This window comes from Arachis duranensis, chromosome 6 (genome assembly GCF_000817695.3).
Source record: "Arachis duranensis cultivar V14167 chromosome 6, aradu.V14167.gnm2.J7QH, whole genome shotgun sequence".
Classification (NCBI taxonomy): Eukaryota; Viridiplantae; Streptophyta; class Magnoliopsida; order Fabales; family Fabaceae; genus Arachis; species Arachis duranensis.
This window is the reverse complement of record NC_029777.3, coordinates 9,122,010-9,139,854: the sequence shown is the minus strand read 5'-3', so window position 1 is coordinate 9,139,854 and position 17,845 is coordinate 9,122,010. Positions and strand designations below refer to the sequence as shown.

Here is a 17,845-nt window from a genome sequence, read left to right as displayed (position 1 = left end):
CAAATTCGAACCACATTGGTGTAAAAATATTTAAAATAGAGTGAACTATCAATTCAATTTCTATCTATTTTTTAGAATTATAACAGGTATTTTTCGTCAACTCTGAACGGAAAATGATGACGAGTCAAGTTCAAAATGGACATGGATCTAATTGTCTCTAAATTCAAATTAGTTAGAGATTTATTTGTCCTTATTCTTTAAATAATATCTTTTTTAAATTATTTTTTATTCATTATATTAATATTTTTTAATAAATTATTGAATATATGGTATAATATGTACAAACTAATTAATAAATTACTCAAATTTAAAAATATTATTTCTTATGAAACTAAATAAATAATTCATAAATATAATTTTTAAATATATAAATATTAAAAATTAAAATACAACTAATACATTAATAATAATAATAATCACCCTATAATATACTATCACTGCAAGAGAGGCGTGATTTTGCGGCAGTTTTTTTCATGATTAGCGACGGCGGCGGTTTAAACCGTCGCAAAATCAAATGCCGGCGGCTAAGGAAAACGGCGCGGTTGTTGGCGCGGAGATTAGGTTTTGCGGCGGTTTCCAACAACTGCTGGTATAACCGCCGTTAAATTAGTATTTTGCGGCATCCAATTTAAAAACCGCCGCTAAGAGAGAGTGCTAGGATTTTGCACGTTTACCTGCGGTCTGTAACCGCCGCTATTTAACACGGTTTTTTAAAGTTTGTGATTGTTTGGCGCGGTTTTAAAACTGCCGCTAATTTCAATACAAATTAAAAAAAACGAATTGATTTTCCTTTTAAAAAATGCTGATTTTTTTTGTTTAATTTTAAAGATACATTTTTTGGTTTTTTTAATACCATAAATCTTAATATTTTTTATTTATTAAATCTAAACTTGTGACGAAAACAACAAAATTAACTGAAAAACAAAATATATTTATCATCTTTGTTGCCATGTCTTGCCTTGAAACTGCCAAAGATACATTGGTGGCAGCATCTTTAAAAAAATCAAAATTCTCTAAGAATAAAATTATCAACTACTACATAAACATGTTAATAGTGTCTCCAACAAAGAAACCAACCTTCCACCCACACCTCCTTTTACAGTCAATACATAAATCAGCTTTGCTCTCCCGGTAAACCTGAAGTGTAGAAAGAATATGAAGTCATTTTAATTCTTTAAAATGCAAATTGAATTGAGAATTGAAATCTTAGATACAATGATGGTGATGATGACTTACTTGAATCAAATCTATGTAGTTCATTCTGTACAGGCGGTGATCCCCTGAAAGCATCAATACATCCTCAATGTTCTTTGCTCTTGGATCCTACAACAAATAAACATTGTCATTAATTAAAAAATGGAACTAACAACACTTTGTATACCATATGTCAACAGAACAACATATATAGCACGATACAAAGTTTTATATTCTCTGTCAACAAGCAAGCAATTAGACTAAATAAAGCACATGATATGAAATAGCTTAGCTCCTCAAATAGCCAGTGGAACTGCCTTATAGCATCAGCAGTACCCTGAAACCAACTTTGACCCTCCTGACCTAGAACTTGAGTGGCTGCAAGAACCTGAAAACAGAACAAGAGCTCCCTTCATTTGCATTCTCCTTCAAATTCAAGACATTTCCTCTAATCTCCTTTCCTTCATCCCCACCCATTATTCTCTTAATAACTCTCTTTAACGACCAAACTAATAAGTTTAGGGGAAGAGAAAACAAACAGTAACAGCGCCTATAAATACCACAAATTGAATAGCATACTATTTCTTATAATCTGAAAAGTAAGAATATCATTTTAGTACATGAAAACTCATCAGGTTTTCTTTTATGTTCAGAGGATAGAAGAATTTTTACAAAAAAGTTTAACATAACTAGTGTAAGCACAGGCATAAAAAAAATTTTTATCTTCTAAATAAATTCTGTACCAGTTCTTGCTGAGGTTTTTTATTTTGATCAATAATAGAATTCCTCTCCTCGGTGATCTTCGAAATAAGATCCCTTGCCTGAAGTAATAAGTCTGGTTTAGATAGTAGAGATAATATGGTATTAATTATGAGTCTCATATAAGATAAAGCTAGTTTAAGTGTAGAATTATTAAGTGTTTATAATATACCACAGAGGTAATAAAGTAATTAATAATAATTTATTTTGTTATAAATTTTATTCATATAACATAAATAATATATAAACATTCTAGTTATTAATAAAAGATATTTTTATTAATAATTAGATAGAATATTTACTTTAGATTCAATCAATAAAACACACTTCATCCAGTTTACATCTTGGCCAAATTATCTCTCTTTTTTCTATTCTTTCTTTTTCGATTCTGCAAATTCTGCAGATTATGCTTCATGATCAAGAAGTTTTCACTTTGAAAATCTTCTTTTCTTTTTCCATAGTAGTCTAATAATAATAATAATAATAATAATAATAATAATAATAATAATCTCTCCCTCATACACTATTAATCAAATAGAACACCAAAATAGTATATGTCTATCTTTGTATCTGTCTCCCTAACGTAATAATAAGATCACAGATATCCAACTAAAAGATAAATGACAGCAAATTCTCCTAAAAATAAGTGAAATATGCATAAACATTCCTTAATTATTGACATTTATACTAATCACTCCTTCAATCTTGAGGAGATTAGTGTCATATTTTACAAAATATAAAAATATCATAGGTAGTATAACCTAAATTTCAGGAAAAATTAGTATATACCTCTACAAATAAGGTGTTTTTCATAATACTAATACCATAGAAGAAATTAGTGTAATTTACCCTTCATAAAACCCCTGCATCTTTTCAAGTCAATATCCAAATTATACTACTTTGACTATAATACCTAATAATTAGTCTTTTCTGGTCTAAAGAAAAATAACATTATATCCTCATTTTACAATTTACGTACAAAGTTACAAGAAGTTGAAGACAATTTTCAATGAATACATAAAGCATTATTTGTCTTTATGATAATTATTACCAATTACATGCGGGCAACATATGAGTTTGCTTGGGTCACATATCTAACCTATCTATATGGATTATGTGCCTTTGATTTCTTTGCTATTTGTAAATACTTCACCTATACTAACAAATGGCTTCTTAGAACTATTTATCACTAGAGAGTACAAAATAACCCAAAATATATGATAGGTTAAGTATTAGTCTCTACTTCAAAATATCTGTCAATTTCGACAAAGAGAAAGTTTAAAATATCAATGTATTATTCAGATACGTTGATTTTATATTTTGCCACTTTATTCAAATAGAGTAATTGACAATTACTTTGAAACAAAATGAGTAATAAAAGGGGAATTTACTGTGAATGTCTGATCATCAAATCATAGAAGACTATACAAAACAATTTGAATTTAATTTCATATGGACAGCTACCATTTAATTTCATGATCAATAATACACTAGTGAGTTATGAAAATCATCTGAAAAATCAGGCACAATGTTCAACCAACACCTTTTCTTTTTTTTCATTAAAATAAGTAAATAAATTTTCAAACGTGTATTTATATTTGAAAGTAAATATAGAGAAAATATAACTTCAAAGGATCATCCACATTTTACCTGAAGCCTTAAAGCATGATACATTGGTATATCAAAGGTCATGCTAACAGGCCCTGCCTCCTTCATGATATTTTCTGCATTTCCAACAAAACAGAGCCTCTGGAAAACTAAAAATATCACTCCATTTTGATGCGCTTGATCTTTATTTCTCTCTAATTTAAACATTAGTATGATAATATTCTTTCATTCCAAAAAAATGTCAACTAAGATAGTAGATAATAACAACTGATTAACCAGAAAATCGGTGGATATGGCACTGATTAATCTAATCTAAGAAATTATTCTATATAAAAACCCTGCACCTAGTCCTGCTGGACAATGAGAGAGGATGGTTAGGAGACAACAAGTGTGGCCAAAACTAACTATTGGTATGCGATTAAGAAGATAACGGTTAACGTGGACAGATTTGAATTCTGAAACCAAAAGGAAAACAGCACAAGCTTGAACAAGGGGTTTTGTACATACTAGAAATCTAAATGAAGAAGCTAATCGGTAATGGACCTACCGGCAACGGAAAGCGCGATGCAGCACGGGCGGAGGGGAACGGCGGCAAAGATTGGCACGCGGAGGTGTGTTTTGCACCTCTGCCCCTTTTGTGTTCGCGCGAGGAAGATAAGAAGTGCGAATCTAATTCTTGACTGTATATACCCAAATCAAGAAGAATAAGATCAATTTAAGCCAAATTGAAAAGTGAAACCAAAAAGAAAACTCAACCAAATTAAAAGAGGGCTTAGCAAACCTAGGTTTCGGACCAGTGTTAGAGGGAGGAAAAGCGGCTCAGTGATGGACACAGCAATAGGAAGGAGGAGACTACTGGAATTGACTGAGGGAAGCATCACGGCGGCAAGGACTCCCAAAGAAGTGGTTCGCCCCTTGCACAATTGACTTCACGCGAAAAAGATTTTATGAACACATTAGGTTAATTTGTTATATATATCACTGTGTTGCTTTCGAGCGGTTAGAACATGTCACCGCCGCTATGCTATTTAATTTTGGTGCAGTTGTCAAACCGCTATCCAGTCAATTTGTGGCGGATTTGTAAACGGTAGCTAATTTTCTGCCGTCGTTCTCAGTATCTGTTGTCTTTACATTAAAATACACTATGAGTAGACTACTAATATATATATATATATATATTATAAAATTCATTTATAAACTCAATAAATATTCAATAATTTATAAAAAAAATATTAATATAATGAATAAAAAATAATTTAAAAAGAATATTATTTAAAGAATAAGGACAAATAAACTCCTAACCAATTTAAATTTAGAGACAATTAAGCCCCCGTCCATTTTTGAAACTGACACGTCAGCATTTTTCATTCAGGGTTGACGGTAAAACACCCATAGGGACTACATTGTGTCACGGAAGTAGAAGACAGGGATCGAAGTGGATCGTTTTTATCTTGAAGGGTCGCGTCGTCATTTTGAGAAATAGACGGAGATCGAGTTGATAGTTCATTCTGTAAAAATACTTGATCACTGTTATTAGTAGGTTCCAACCAATATTTATTTATAAACACATTAGTGGATATAATTTTAAGGATAGTTTTTATATTTTTTTATTATTAACATATTAAATGATACCCTACAAAAAGGAGATCTCTGAGATACACTTAAACTTTTGTTCAACCTAATTGATAAGACTTTCTTTTTCATGATTGAAGTCCAAATTTTTTATAATCCACATTTTTTACCTTCTTATAAAGTTAAGAACATGATCGTTGATGTGGACCTCATAAATAAATTTAAAGCGGCTCACTTTATTCAAATTATGGATGCAATTACAATTATAATTTCTATTAGAAATGAATTATGTTTTTTATTCCTTCATCGTTGAAAATATTTAATTTATATAAAATAATTAATTACAATCTTCGAATATTGACTATATTGATGGTTTGCTTTCAACCTCAAAGACATCTTTAGTCATTGAGAAGAGAAAATAAAAAGTGCAAATATTAATTATTCAAAAAATAAATTTTTAAATTATAATTAATCTTTATTCTTATTATGGTTATAGTAAAGTTTTAAAATTAACAATTTGCTTATTACAACTACTGATGACCTTCTCTCTCATTTGATAGAGTTTGCATATTTAAATTTGTTATAAAACAGGTCAAATTATATGTATTTTTAAAGTAGGACAATTCTAGCACCCACATTTAAGAGTATCGAGAAGGTAAACGATTTCGTATTGACAGTTTTTCTAGAGATGAAAAAGGAATATCTAAATTCTAATACAACATGTCAGGCTGATGAGAATGAAGATGTACAATAAGAGTGGTTTATGCCAAAGTTTCTAAATAACATCAAATGTTCAAGAATGAATTTGATCCCTTCAAATTTAGGGTTGCTATTTAAGTTTCAATAGAGACAATTTCTGTTGACAGTGTGCTTGGCAATGAATATCAACAAGAATAGTTATTATCATATATAGGGCATTACTTGTCAAAATAAGTATTCAACCTTGAACAACTTTGCGTTGCTTTGTCAAAAGTTAAAAGTTGTAATGTAAGACCCAGAATTTTCGAAAAATATTATTATGAGTTAATTTCAATTTATATATTCATTAAAGACTTTATTTTTAGAAATTATTTTATTAAAAGTAATTAAATTAAGTTTTGATAATTAAATTAGAAATTTTACTTAATATTATAATATTGAATAATTTTCTATATTTAAATTATAAAACTTAATAGTTGTAAAAGAAAGAATTTTGTATGATTTAGTTTAAATAATTGAGATTTTAGAATTTAATATTTTAATTTTTATAAATAAAAAAATTAATTATAATATCTCTAATTTTAAATTAGAATACTTGATTTAAAAGAAAATTAGCAAATTGATAACCAAATAATATTTTCAAAGTAATTTTAAGGAATTAAATTAGATTTTTATTTAATATTCTATACCCTATTTTAATTAAAATTACCAAATTTCAATTTACCCAAAAACCCTAATTTTACATTTTCTCAAAAAAAAACCCTAATTTCCAAATTGAAAATCCTAACCCTTTTACCCTAACCCCTCACCACCACTCCCACGCTGCCACTCCTTTAACCCAGCCCCAATCCCTTCAGAAAGAAAGGAAACCAAAAGGGAGAAAGAGAGAGAATCAGCGAAGGAGAAGAGAGATAGAGAGGGGATGGAGTCACCGGTTGAGCTTGTTGGTGCGTCGTCCAACCGCTGCCGCCGTCATCGCACGTGAGAGGAGGGAGAGCGTCGAAGTTGTCGCACGCAGAGGAAAGAAACAGCGTCGCGGTTGGAGCCGCACCCTTCTGCCACCATCGAGTCACCCTTTGCCGTCACCGTAGTCGTCATCCTCGCGAGCTACAGCATTGCCGTTCAACCCCATCCGGCCGCGTTTCCATGGTCGCCGTTGCTGTCACATGAGGAAGAAAGCAAGAGAGGAGAGGTGGTGAACAAAGTTGTCGCGTCTTGTCGCCATCGTGCACGCTGCCACGATCGATTGAAGCCACCTCCGTCGCAACCAACCCGTCGTAGTTTATGTCGCTGCCGGTCCCTGTTGGATTCCACCGTGGAGAAAAGAACGACACGAGGGAGAGAATGAGACAGAGTCGTGCGAGCCAGAGGAGCCACCGTCCTTGCTGTTGCTGCCACGGTCGCCGGTGAGTCATGCACCGCCATCAGAATAAAAAATAGCACCAACCTTCTTGTTCTGGTTTTAATTCTCTTATTCTTGAACCTGTAAGTTTTAATCCTTACTCTGCTTCTATTTTGTTTCTTAGTCTTTTCTGTTCTGAGTAAGGAAAACCTATGTTTCTGTTTAACACTGCTGCTCTGCCTTCCCTGTTTGCTTATGGAATTATCATAGGTGATAGTATTAATGGTACTAACGAACTATTAGAGTTGCTGCCACTACTGAAATTAACAAAGAAGGGATCATCGCATTTAAATTCGATGGGTTCGACTAACTGAGGTAGGGGTTTTCTTAAAATTTATTTTATCTTATAGAATTGTTATAAATAGATATTAATGTGAGAAATATATGTCTGTGATTGTGATTGTCTTATGAATGTGGTTGTTTGTTGGACTGAATGACTGATTGCTTGAGTGGTGTGTGATTGTTGAAAAGAAATTACTTTGAAAAGTTATTTAGTTGATTATTATGAAAAGTGATTTTTCTTGGTTTTGAAGTTAATTTGATAATGTAAATGAATCGACTTTGGAAATTATTTGAGATATGAAAACAAATTAATTTTGGAAGCGGTTTAATTTTGAAAAAGATTTATTATTGGAAATGGTTAGATTTAAAAATAATTTAATATTAGAGCTAGTTGAATTTTGGAAAATGATTGAGATTAAAATGGTTGAGAAAGGGTTTGAGAAATATTTGGATGGGACCCGAAAAGGATGGCAGAGTTCGAGTTTTAGAGGAGATGTTGCCAAAATTTTATAAAATTGGAAGTTTTGTTTGAAATAATTATTTAAAAAGATTTGGTTTTAAACATTATATGTTTTAAGATTGATTTATTTAGAAAAGAAAGAATTATGTTTTGAATTGGGATTGTTGATGAACAAAATGGAAAGAAGGATGATGAGGATTGACTTTGAAATATGATTTTTGAATGAATTTGGAAATGATATATGGATTGACGAATGATGATGATATTGATAATGACTTAGATATTGATGAATGTTGAATGAATTATTCATATGGCTTATGAATTTGAATTATCTGAGACACGAGTTTCCTTGGGTAGACGCAGTGGCTTGCCACCACTTGACACACACACACACACACACACACACACACACACACACACACACACACACACATACATATATATATATATATATATGAGAAAAATCGATGCATAGACTCATGGGGATGCGCGTCGGGGGACAGTCCAAGGGTTTAGCGAACCGGACTTGTCGGGTTTGCTGTATAACCGATAGATGAGCTCATTAGCCATAGGACAGGCATGCATCATATGCATTTGTATGCTTTGCTTGGGTTTGAATTTGTTTTGGTTTGTCTAATTGTTAAACTGTTATTAAGTGCTACCTGAACTATTTGACTGCTACCTAAACATGTGCTTTCTTTATCTGTTTTGGCTGTGTTTGTCCTGGTGTGCTACTTTTGAGAATGAGCTTTAGTGCTGAATTGATAATTGAGTTGATTTATTGCGTGGTTGGTTTTTGATTAAGATTTTCTTATAAGAAAAGAAATGTTTTGGATTTCTGGATAATTAAATATTGATTTTCGAAAATGGTTTTTGGATGACTAGTTGTTGGTTTTTAAAAGATTCAAAGGACGAACAATAATCACTGAGCCTAACAATAGATTTCTCTTTAAATATATTATTATGACAATTCTGAAACTCTGTGGTGAGACCGTGTGGTCAAGTTCTCATCCCTTACAGCTTTATCTTTTCAGGAGACAGATGAAAAAGCTCACAAAGGGTTGTATTGCGTTTCGCTTAGTCAATAATGCTGTTTAGTTTTTATTTATTTACCCCTCGCCATCAATATTATATTATGTAAGAAGGACATGAGTTGTATGATTTGTATGTATATAATATGTATAAGTTACTTGAGTAAGAAGTTTTGTACATATATATGCTTGTTTTGTTTTATTTAAAAAGTATTCTTTTTTCGGTTTTCAAAAAGAACAGTGATACGATTTCAAGTCAAATGCTCCTATTTTATTATTAAGTATCTGAAGTCGTCATAATATTTCTTGCTATCAGAGTAGCGCAGCCGGAAGCGTGACATTTTGATAGTGAAGGTGTTACATGTAATGCCCTGAAGGTTCTAATTCTAGACGACAACGGCAATCCAAAGTCGTCAACAACAAATGTCGTATTCAAAAAAGTTTTTGATAATATTTAGGTAAGAAAAATAGTATTTTCATTTTAATAACATATTATGATTTACACTTTTGTACAAATATTTATTGTAGATATAACTAATTTATCTATAATGCTACTTTTAGACTTGAAATGAAATGTGTAAAAGGGAGCACAATATCATATCACAATTGCTTTTTTAATGATGTTAGTAAAATACTAGATAGTTGATAAACTTTCATTAGCCTTTTGATATAAAGTTTAGTATAAAATTGACATGTTATTAATACAGTTATATATGTTTATTTTTTTTTCAAGTTTCTTTCGTTATGGTTCAAAAATATTATAGACTTCAATCTGTTCCATTTTCATTTTACTTTGAATAAATATAAAACACTATATTCAGTATATTTATTATATAATGATGATAGTGTTATACTAAACTCGAGAAATTTATAATTATAAATTATTTTTGATTTTTCATGTCAAATTATACTAGAAGCTTCCTTTGAAACTCTAACTCTTTATTCACCTACTTGAACAAATATTTGATAGTATTTTACTTATTGCAGCTCTCTATATTAACATGCGGTTGATAAGACATCAGCAGATATGTATTGTATGGAATCACATTCCTATTACTCATCTTCTTCTCAGTAATTACTTCGATGTCTTGTCTTCTATATGATGAGTATCTACTATCTTTGATAACTGTGGTGCTATTGAATGTTTTAGGATAATATTTGGTGCAGTATCCATCTTTTATGCAGGAAGATCTTGAGAAAGTTCTACCACATGGTCCATAAATCATATATGTAGACACAACTCCAAAAAAATTTTGGGTACCGAATAGGATCGGATAACTCTAACAATATTAACTGGTCAATTTGGATTGTCATTGTTATCTTGTGATCTCCATTTAACTATAAAAAAATGTGAGCATGTGGCAGACCTTCGCATGAGCAAAGAGTAACTTGACAAAGTTTGGATTCCAATGCTTGCAAACATATCTATGAATTAGAACAAACTTCATGGAAAGTCTAATAAAAATGTCGGTAATTATATCGATGGTGCACGAAATTGTAAATCACACTTTTCACAATTCGTACCACTAACCAGCAAGTGCACTGAGTCGTCAAAGTAATACCTTACGTGAGTAAGGGTCGAATCCCACGGAGATTGTTGGCTTGAAGCAAGCTATGGTTATCTTATTATTCTTAGTCAGGATACTAATAAGGTTCTTTAGTCTCAATTGTAAAATAAAGTGAAAGGGCATAAAATAATTAATTGTTACTTAATAATGGAGAATATGTTGGAGTTTTGGAGATGCTTTGTCCTCTTTATTTCAGCTTTTCTCTTGTACTCCTCTTCACACACGCAAGGCTCCTTCCATGGCAAGCTGTATGTAAGGTGTCACCATTGTCAATGGCTACTTCCTATCCTCTCAGTGAAAATGGTCCAAATGCTCTGTCACAGCACGGCTAATCATCTATTGGTTCTCGATCATGTCAGAATATAGAATCCATTGATTCTTTTGCGTCTATCACTACGTCCAACAATCGCGAGTTTGAAGTTCGTCACAGCCATTCAATCCTTGAATCCTACTCGAAATACCACAGACAAGGTTTAGACTTTTTGGATTCTCATGAATGCCGCCATCAATTCTAGCTTATACCACGAAGATTCTGATTAAGGAATCTAAGAGATACTCATTCAATCTAATGTAGAATGGAGGTGGTTGTCAGGAACACGTTCATGGATTGAGGAAGGTGATGAGTGTCACGGATCATCACCTTCTTCATGGTGAAGCACGAATGAACATCTTAGATAGGAACAAGCGTGTTTGAATGGAAAACAGAGATAATTGCATTAATTCATCGAGACGCTGCAGAGCTCCTCACCCCCAACAATGGAGTTTAGAGACTCATGCCGTCAAAGAGTATAAAATTCAGATCTAAAAATGTCATGAGATACAAAATAAGTCTCTAAAAGTTGTTTAAATACTAAACTAGTAACCTAGGTTTACAGAAAATGAGTAAACTAAGATGGATAGTACAGAAATCCACTTCTGGGGCCCACTTGGTGTGTATTGGGGCTGAGACTTAAGCTTCTCATGTGCTTGAGTTGTTTCTGGAGTTGAACGCCAGGTTGTAACCTGTTTCTGGCGTTGAACTCCAATTTCCAACCTGTTTCTGGCGCTGAACTCCAGACTACAACATGGAACTGGTGTTGAATGCCAGTTTACGTCATCTATCTTTGTGAAAAGTATGAACTATTATATATTTCTGAAAATCCCTGGATGTCTAATTTCTAACTTAATTGAGAGCACGCCAATTGGACTCTTGTAGCTCTAAAAAATCCATTCCGAGTGCAGGGAGGTCAGAATCCAACAGCATCAGCAGTCCTTTTTCAGCCTAAATCAGATTTTTGCTCAGCTCCCTCAATTTCATCCAGAAAATACCTGAAATTACAGAAAAACACAAATACTCATAGTAAAGTCCAGAAATATGAATTTGCCTAAAAACTAATAAAATTATACTAAAAACTAACTAGAATATACTAAAATCTACATGAAATTACCCCCAAAAAGCGTATAAAATATCCGTTCATCACAACACCAAACTTAAATTGTTGCTTGTCCCCAAGCGACTAGATAAATAAAATAGGATAAGAAGAAATTAAGAAACAATAATATCTCAGAGTTTCAAGTGAAGCTCAGATTCTAATTAGATGAGCGGGGCTAGTAGCTTTTTGCTTCTGAACAGTTTTGGCATCTCACTTTATCCTTTGAAGTTCAGAATGATTGACATCCATAGGAACTCAGAATTCAGATAGTATTATTGATTTTCCTAGTTTAGTATGTTGATTCCTGAACACAGTTACTTTATGAGTCTTGGCCGTGGCCCTAAGCACTTTGTTTTTCAGTATTACCACTGGATACATAAATGCCACAGACACATAACCGGGTGAACCCTTTCAGATTGTGACTTAGCTTTGCTAAAGTCCCCAATTAGAGGTATCCAGAGTTCTTAAGCATACTCTTTTGCCTTGGATCACGACTTTAACCACTCAGTCTTAAGTTTTTCACTTGGACCTGCATGCCACAAGCACATGGTTAGGGACAGCTTGATTTAGCTACTTAGGCCTGGATTTATTCCCTTGGGCCCTCCTATCCATTGAAGCTCAAAGCCTTGGATCCTTTTCACCCTTGCCTTTTGGTTTTAAGGGGTATTGGCTTTTTCTTTTTCTTTATCCAATAATTCCTTTTTTTTCACTGCTTTTTCTTGCTTCAAGAATCAATTTCATGATTTTTCAGATCATCAATAATATTTCTCTTGTTCATCATTATTTCAAGAGCCAACAAATTTAACATTCATGAAATTCAATATAAAAAATATGCACTGTTCAGGCATTCATTCAGAAAACAAAAAGTATTGCCACCACATCTGAATAATTAGAATTTTCCTTATTAAGAACTCGAAAAAATATTGCCTCTTTATTCTAAAAAATCTACTATTTTATTCATGTTTAATGATGATGAGAAAAATAAATTATAACTTAATTGGAAATAAAATTAAAATAGATATACTAATTACTAATACTCATTATAACTTCTAAGGTAAATTCCTATAAGAACAACTATCACAGAATTAAAGCTAAGATTAGGACTCAACAACCTTTATTTTGAGAATTGGATGTTCCTCTAGTCTGTGGGGTGCTTGGTCCTTCAAGAGATAGTTTTTGACGCTTCAGTTCCTTCAAGTCACGCCTTTGCTCTTCTTGTTCCCCAAGCAGTTTGCAAAGCATGCTATTTTGATTATTCTGTTCTTCCTTTATTTGGTCCATAGCTTCTTGCAACTTGGTGACAGATGCTTCAAGATGCTCCCAGTACTCAAATTGAGGAAATTCCAGGAGGAATTCCTGTGCTCTCCTCTTGATGGGGTCATCCTGCACTTGTTGTTTTCCATTGATATTTTGGTGATTGGTCGCTCAATTGAGATATACTTGGTTATTCCCATCTTCACTCCAGCATCTTTGCAAAGCATAGAAATTAAGCTTGGATAAGCCAATTTGGCATCTTTGGAATTCTTGTTTGCGATTATGTAAAGTTCACATGAAATCAGTTGATGAACTTCCACTTCTCTCCCCAACATAATGCAATGGATCATCACTGCTCTTTTAACTGTGACTTCAGAACGGTTGCTAGTGAGCAATATGGAACGCCCAATGAAGTCCAGCCACCCTCTGGTGACTGGTTTGAGATATTCTCTCTTGAGTTGATTTGGGACGCCCTTGGTGCTGGTGGTCCACCTGGCTCCAGGGATGCATATATCCTCTAGAATCTTGTCCAGGCCCTTATTTGTTCTCACCATTCTCCTATTAAAGGAGTCTGGGTAATCTTTCAGCTGAGATAGCTTAAAGATCTCCCTGATTTTGCCAGGGTGAATGTGAACAATCTTTCCTCTGACCAAGGTCCGATAGTCATAGAGGGCAGTTCCAGATATTCTCTGCCTGTCTGTTTGCCACAGATTAGCGTAGAATTCTTGGACCATGTTTCTTCCCACCTTTGTTTCAGGATTAGCTAGGACTTCCCAGTTCCTGTTTTGAATTTTCTCTTGAATCTCCGGATATTCGTCTTCTTTCAGATCGAATCTAACTTCCGGGATCACTGACCTTAGACCCATTATTTTGTAGTAATGGTCTGAATGTTCTTTGGTTAAGAACTTCCCTTGATTCCAAAGTGGTTTTGGAATACTCCCTTTCTTGCCTCTTGGAGTGGGTTGTTTTTCTTTAGGAGCCATGATCTTAGTGAATATGGTTTAGTGATTACGGATAAACACACCAAACTTAGAGGTTTGCTTGTCCTCAAGCAAAAGAAAGGAAAGAAGAAGGATAGAAGGAGAGCTAGTATCGAATGGTGGACGAGATGAGGGAGGCCGAATGTGGATTTAAAGGGAGGGGGTGGGTTTCGAAAATTTTGAAGGAAGATAAGATAGAAGATATGATTTATAAAAGATAAATATGATAAGAAAAAGATATAATTTAAAATTAAAAAGTTAGGAATGATATTTGAAAAAGATAAATCTGAATTTTTATTTTGAAAAAGATTTTAAAAGATAATCTGAATTCAAAAATATCACAATTTGAAAAAGAGTTGGATAGGATTTGAAAAGGATATGTGTTTATGAATTAAGATACATTTGATATTTTTGAAAAAGGGATTTTAGAAATTAGGATTAAAATATTTGGAATTGAAGGATGAGAGTTTGTAACATGTTTATGCAAGAAATCATGAATTGAAATATAAAAATTTTGAAAAATGTGAATTAAAAACAAAATTACCTCCTCCCCACAATCCTGGCGTTAAACGCCCAAACACTGCATGTTTTGGGCGTTTAACGCCCATTTGCAGCTTCTCCTGGGCGTTCAACACCCAGCTGTTGCTTCTAGCTGGCGTTGAACACCAGGAACTCCTTTGTCACTGGGCGTTTTTCTGAATGCCCAGGACGCTATAAATCTGGCGTTGAACGCCCAGAAGGTGCTTCTTTCTGGCGTTCAACGCCCAGAAGATGCTTCTTTCTGGCGTTTAACGCCCAGATGGCTATCCTTACTGGTATTGAACGCCCAGTAAGTGCTTCTTTTGGGCGTTCAGCGCCCAAAATAGTTCTTACTGGCTTTTTTCGTACCAGTGAGCTTCTTTTTGCTGTTTTTATCCTCTGAATCCTTCTGTAATTTTGTGGACTCAAGCAATTGCTATTTTACCTTGAAGATAATTGACATAAACCTGTAAAAATCAATTAATTGACAAATAAGCTTTATAAATGGCTGGGTTGCCTCCCAGCAAGTGCTTATTTATTGTCTTTAGCTGGACTATTACTGAGATTTAATCAAGTCTCAGTTTTGAGCATTCTTGCTCAAAATTGCCTTCAAGATAATGTTTTGACTCTCTGTCCATTAACAATGAACTTTTTTTTAGAATCATTATCCTGAAGCTCCACGTATCCATATGGTGACACACTTGTAATCACATATGAACCTCGCCATCGGGATTTCAATTTCCCGGGGAATAATCTGAGTCTAGAATTAAATAGCAGAACTTTTTGCCCTGACTCAAAGACTCTGGATGATAGTTTCTTATCATTCCATCTTTTTGCTTTCTCTTTGTAAATTTTTGCATTTTCGAAAGCATTGAGTCTGAATTCCTCTAGCTCATTTAACTGGAGCAGTCGTTTTTCTCCAGCTAACTTGGCATCAAGGTTTAGGAATCTGGTTGCTCAATAGGCCTTATGTTCCAGTTCCACTGGCAAGTGACAGGCTTTTCCATACACCAGCTGGTATGGAGAAGTTCCTATAGGTGTCTTGAATGTTGTTCTGTATGCCCACAGAGCATCATCCAAGCTTCTTGCCCAATCCCTTCTACGGTTAATCACAGTCCATTCTAGGATTCTTTTAAGTTCTCTATTAGAGACTTCAGCTTGCCCATTTGTCTGTGGATGATATGGAGTAGCTACCATGTGACTAACTCCATATCGAACCAAAGTAGAGTAAAGTTGTTTATTGCAGAAATGAGTGCCCCCATCACTGATTAATACTCTAGGGATACCAAATCTGCTGAAGATATATTTCTGGAGGAATTTTAGTACTGTCTTAGTATCATTAGTGGGTGTTGCAATAGCTTCCACCCATTTGGATACATAATCTACTGCCACCAGAATATAAGTATTTGAGTATGATGGTGGGAAAGGTCCCATGAAGTCAATACCCCATACAACAAATAACTCAATCTCCAAGATTCCTTGTTGAAGCATGGCATAACTGTGAGGCAGATTGCCAGATCTTTGGCAACTGTCACAATTAAGTACAAATACTCGGGAGTCTTTATAGAGAGTAGGCCCGTAGAAGCCACATTGGAGGACTCTTGTGGCTGTTCGCTCACTTCCAAAATGTCCTCCATACTGTGATCCATGGCAGTGCCAGAGGATCTTCTGTGCTTCTTCTTTAGGCACACATCTACGGATTACTCCGTCTGCACATCTCTTGAAGAGATATGGTTCATCCCAAAGAGAGTACTTTGCATCCGTGATCAATTTCTTTGTTTGCTGCCTACTGTACTCTTTGGGTATGAATCTCACTACCTTGTAGTTTGCAATGTCTGCAAACCATGGCACTTCCTGGATGGCAAAGAAGTGCTCATCTGGAAAGTTTTCAGAGATTTCAGTAAGAGGGAGGGACGCCCCTTCTACTGGTTCTATTCGGGACAGATGATCTGCTACTTGGTTCTCTGTCCCTTTTCTGTCTCTTATTTCTATATCAAACTCCTGCAGAAGCAACACCCATCTGATGAGTCTGGGTTTTGAATCCTGCTTTGTGAGTAGATATTTAAGAGCAACATGGTCAGTGTACACAATCACTTTTGATCCTACTAAATAAGATCTAAACTTGTCAATGGCATAAACCACTGCAAGTAACTCTTTTTCTGTGGTTGTGTAATTATTCTGTGCATCATTTAAAACACGACTGGCATAGTAAATGACATGCAGAAGCTTGTCATGCCTTTGTCCCAACATTGCACCAATGGCATGGTCACTGGCATCACACATTAGTTCAAATGGTAATATCCAGTCTGGTGCAGAGATGGCTGGTGCTGTGACCAGCTTAGCTTTCAGAGTCTTAAACGCTTGCAGACACTCTTTATCAAAGATAAATGGCGTATTAGCAGCTAGCAGATTGCTCAGAGATTTGGCGATTTTTGAGAAATCCTTTATAAACCTCTTATAGAATCATGCATGCCCCAGAAAGCTTCTGATTGCCTTAACATTGGCAAGTGGTGTTAAATTTTCAATTACCTCTACCTTAGCTTGATCCACTTCTATTCCCTTGTTCGAAATTTTGTGCCCAAGGACAATTCCTTCAGTCACCATAAAGTGACATTTCTCCCAGTTTAGAACCAGGTTAGTCTCTTGGCACCTCTTTAGAACAAGTGCTAGATGGTTAAGACAGGAGCTGAATGAGTCTCCAAATACTGAAAAGTCATCCATGAAGACTTTCAGAAATTTTTCTACCATATCAGAGAAAATGGAGAGCATGCACCTTTGAAAGATTGCAGGTGCATTGCACAGACCAAATGGCATTCTTCTGTATGCAAATACTCCAGATGGACATGTGAATGCTATTTTCTCTTGATCCTGGGGATCTATTGCAATTTGATTATAACCTGAATATCCATCCAAGAAGCAGTAGTATTCATGACCTGCTAGCCTTTCTAGCATCTGGTCTATGAATGGTAAAGGAAAATGATCCTTTCTAGTAGTTGTATTGAGCCTTCTATAATCAATACACATACGCCACCCTGTAACTGTTCTTATAGGAACCAGTTCATTTTTTTCATTATGAACCACTATCATGCCACCTTTCTTAGGGAC

The 17,845-nt window shown here is 34.3% G+C and overlaps 1 protein-coding gene and 1 long non-coding RNA gene across 11 annotated transcripts; one reads left to right on the top strand and one right to left on the bottom strand.

The window, feature by feature from the left end:
- Positions 1-890: 890 nt before the first annotated feature.
- LOC107492544 (uncharacterized) lies at positions 891-4,573 on the bottom strand. Of its 10 annotated transcripts, XR_008000493.1 has the most exons (7): positions 4,356-4,573; positions 4,109-4,241; positions 3,604-3,755; positions 1,938-2,015; positions 1,468-1,582; positions 1,237-1,323; positions 1,110-1,137 (listed from the first exon to the last, which is right to left on the bottom strand). XR_008000493.1 is itself a non-coding variant. In XM_052251350.1 (6 exons), the coding sequence occupies exons 1-6, from the start codon at positions 4,437-4,439 to the stop codon at positions 1,036-1,038; spliced, it is 636 nt and encodes a 211-aa protein (XP_052107310.1). In that variant the 5' UTR covers positions 4,440-4,566; the 3' UTR covers positions 891-1,035. The 10 variants fall into 10 exon arrangements, 3 of the variants coding, with proteins under 3 accessions (XP_052107310.1, XP_052107311.1, XP_052107312.1); XM_052251350.1 differs by lacking the exon at positions 1,468-1,582 and having other exon boundaries at positions 891-1,137; positions 4,356-4,566; XR_008000492.1 differs by having other exon boundaries at positions 1,075-1,137; positions 1,237-1,582; positions 4,356-4,570.
- A 2,095-nt stretch (positions 4,574-6,668) lies between these two features.
- On the top strand, positions 6,669-9,162 carry LOC127739764 (uncharacterized). The gene is made up of 3 exons (XR_008000455.1): positions 6,669-7,317; positions 7,445-7,549; positions 9,011-9,162. It is a non-coding gene; the product is annotated as an uncharacterized LOC127739764 (long non-coding RNA).
- The last annotated feature ends 8,683 nt before the right edge of the window (positions 9,163-17,845 follow it).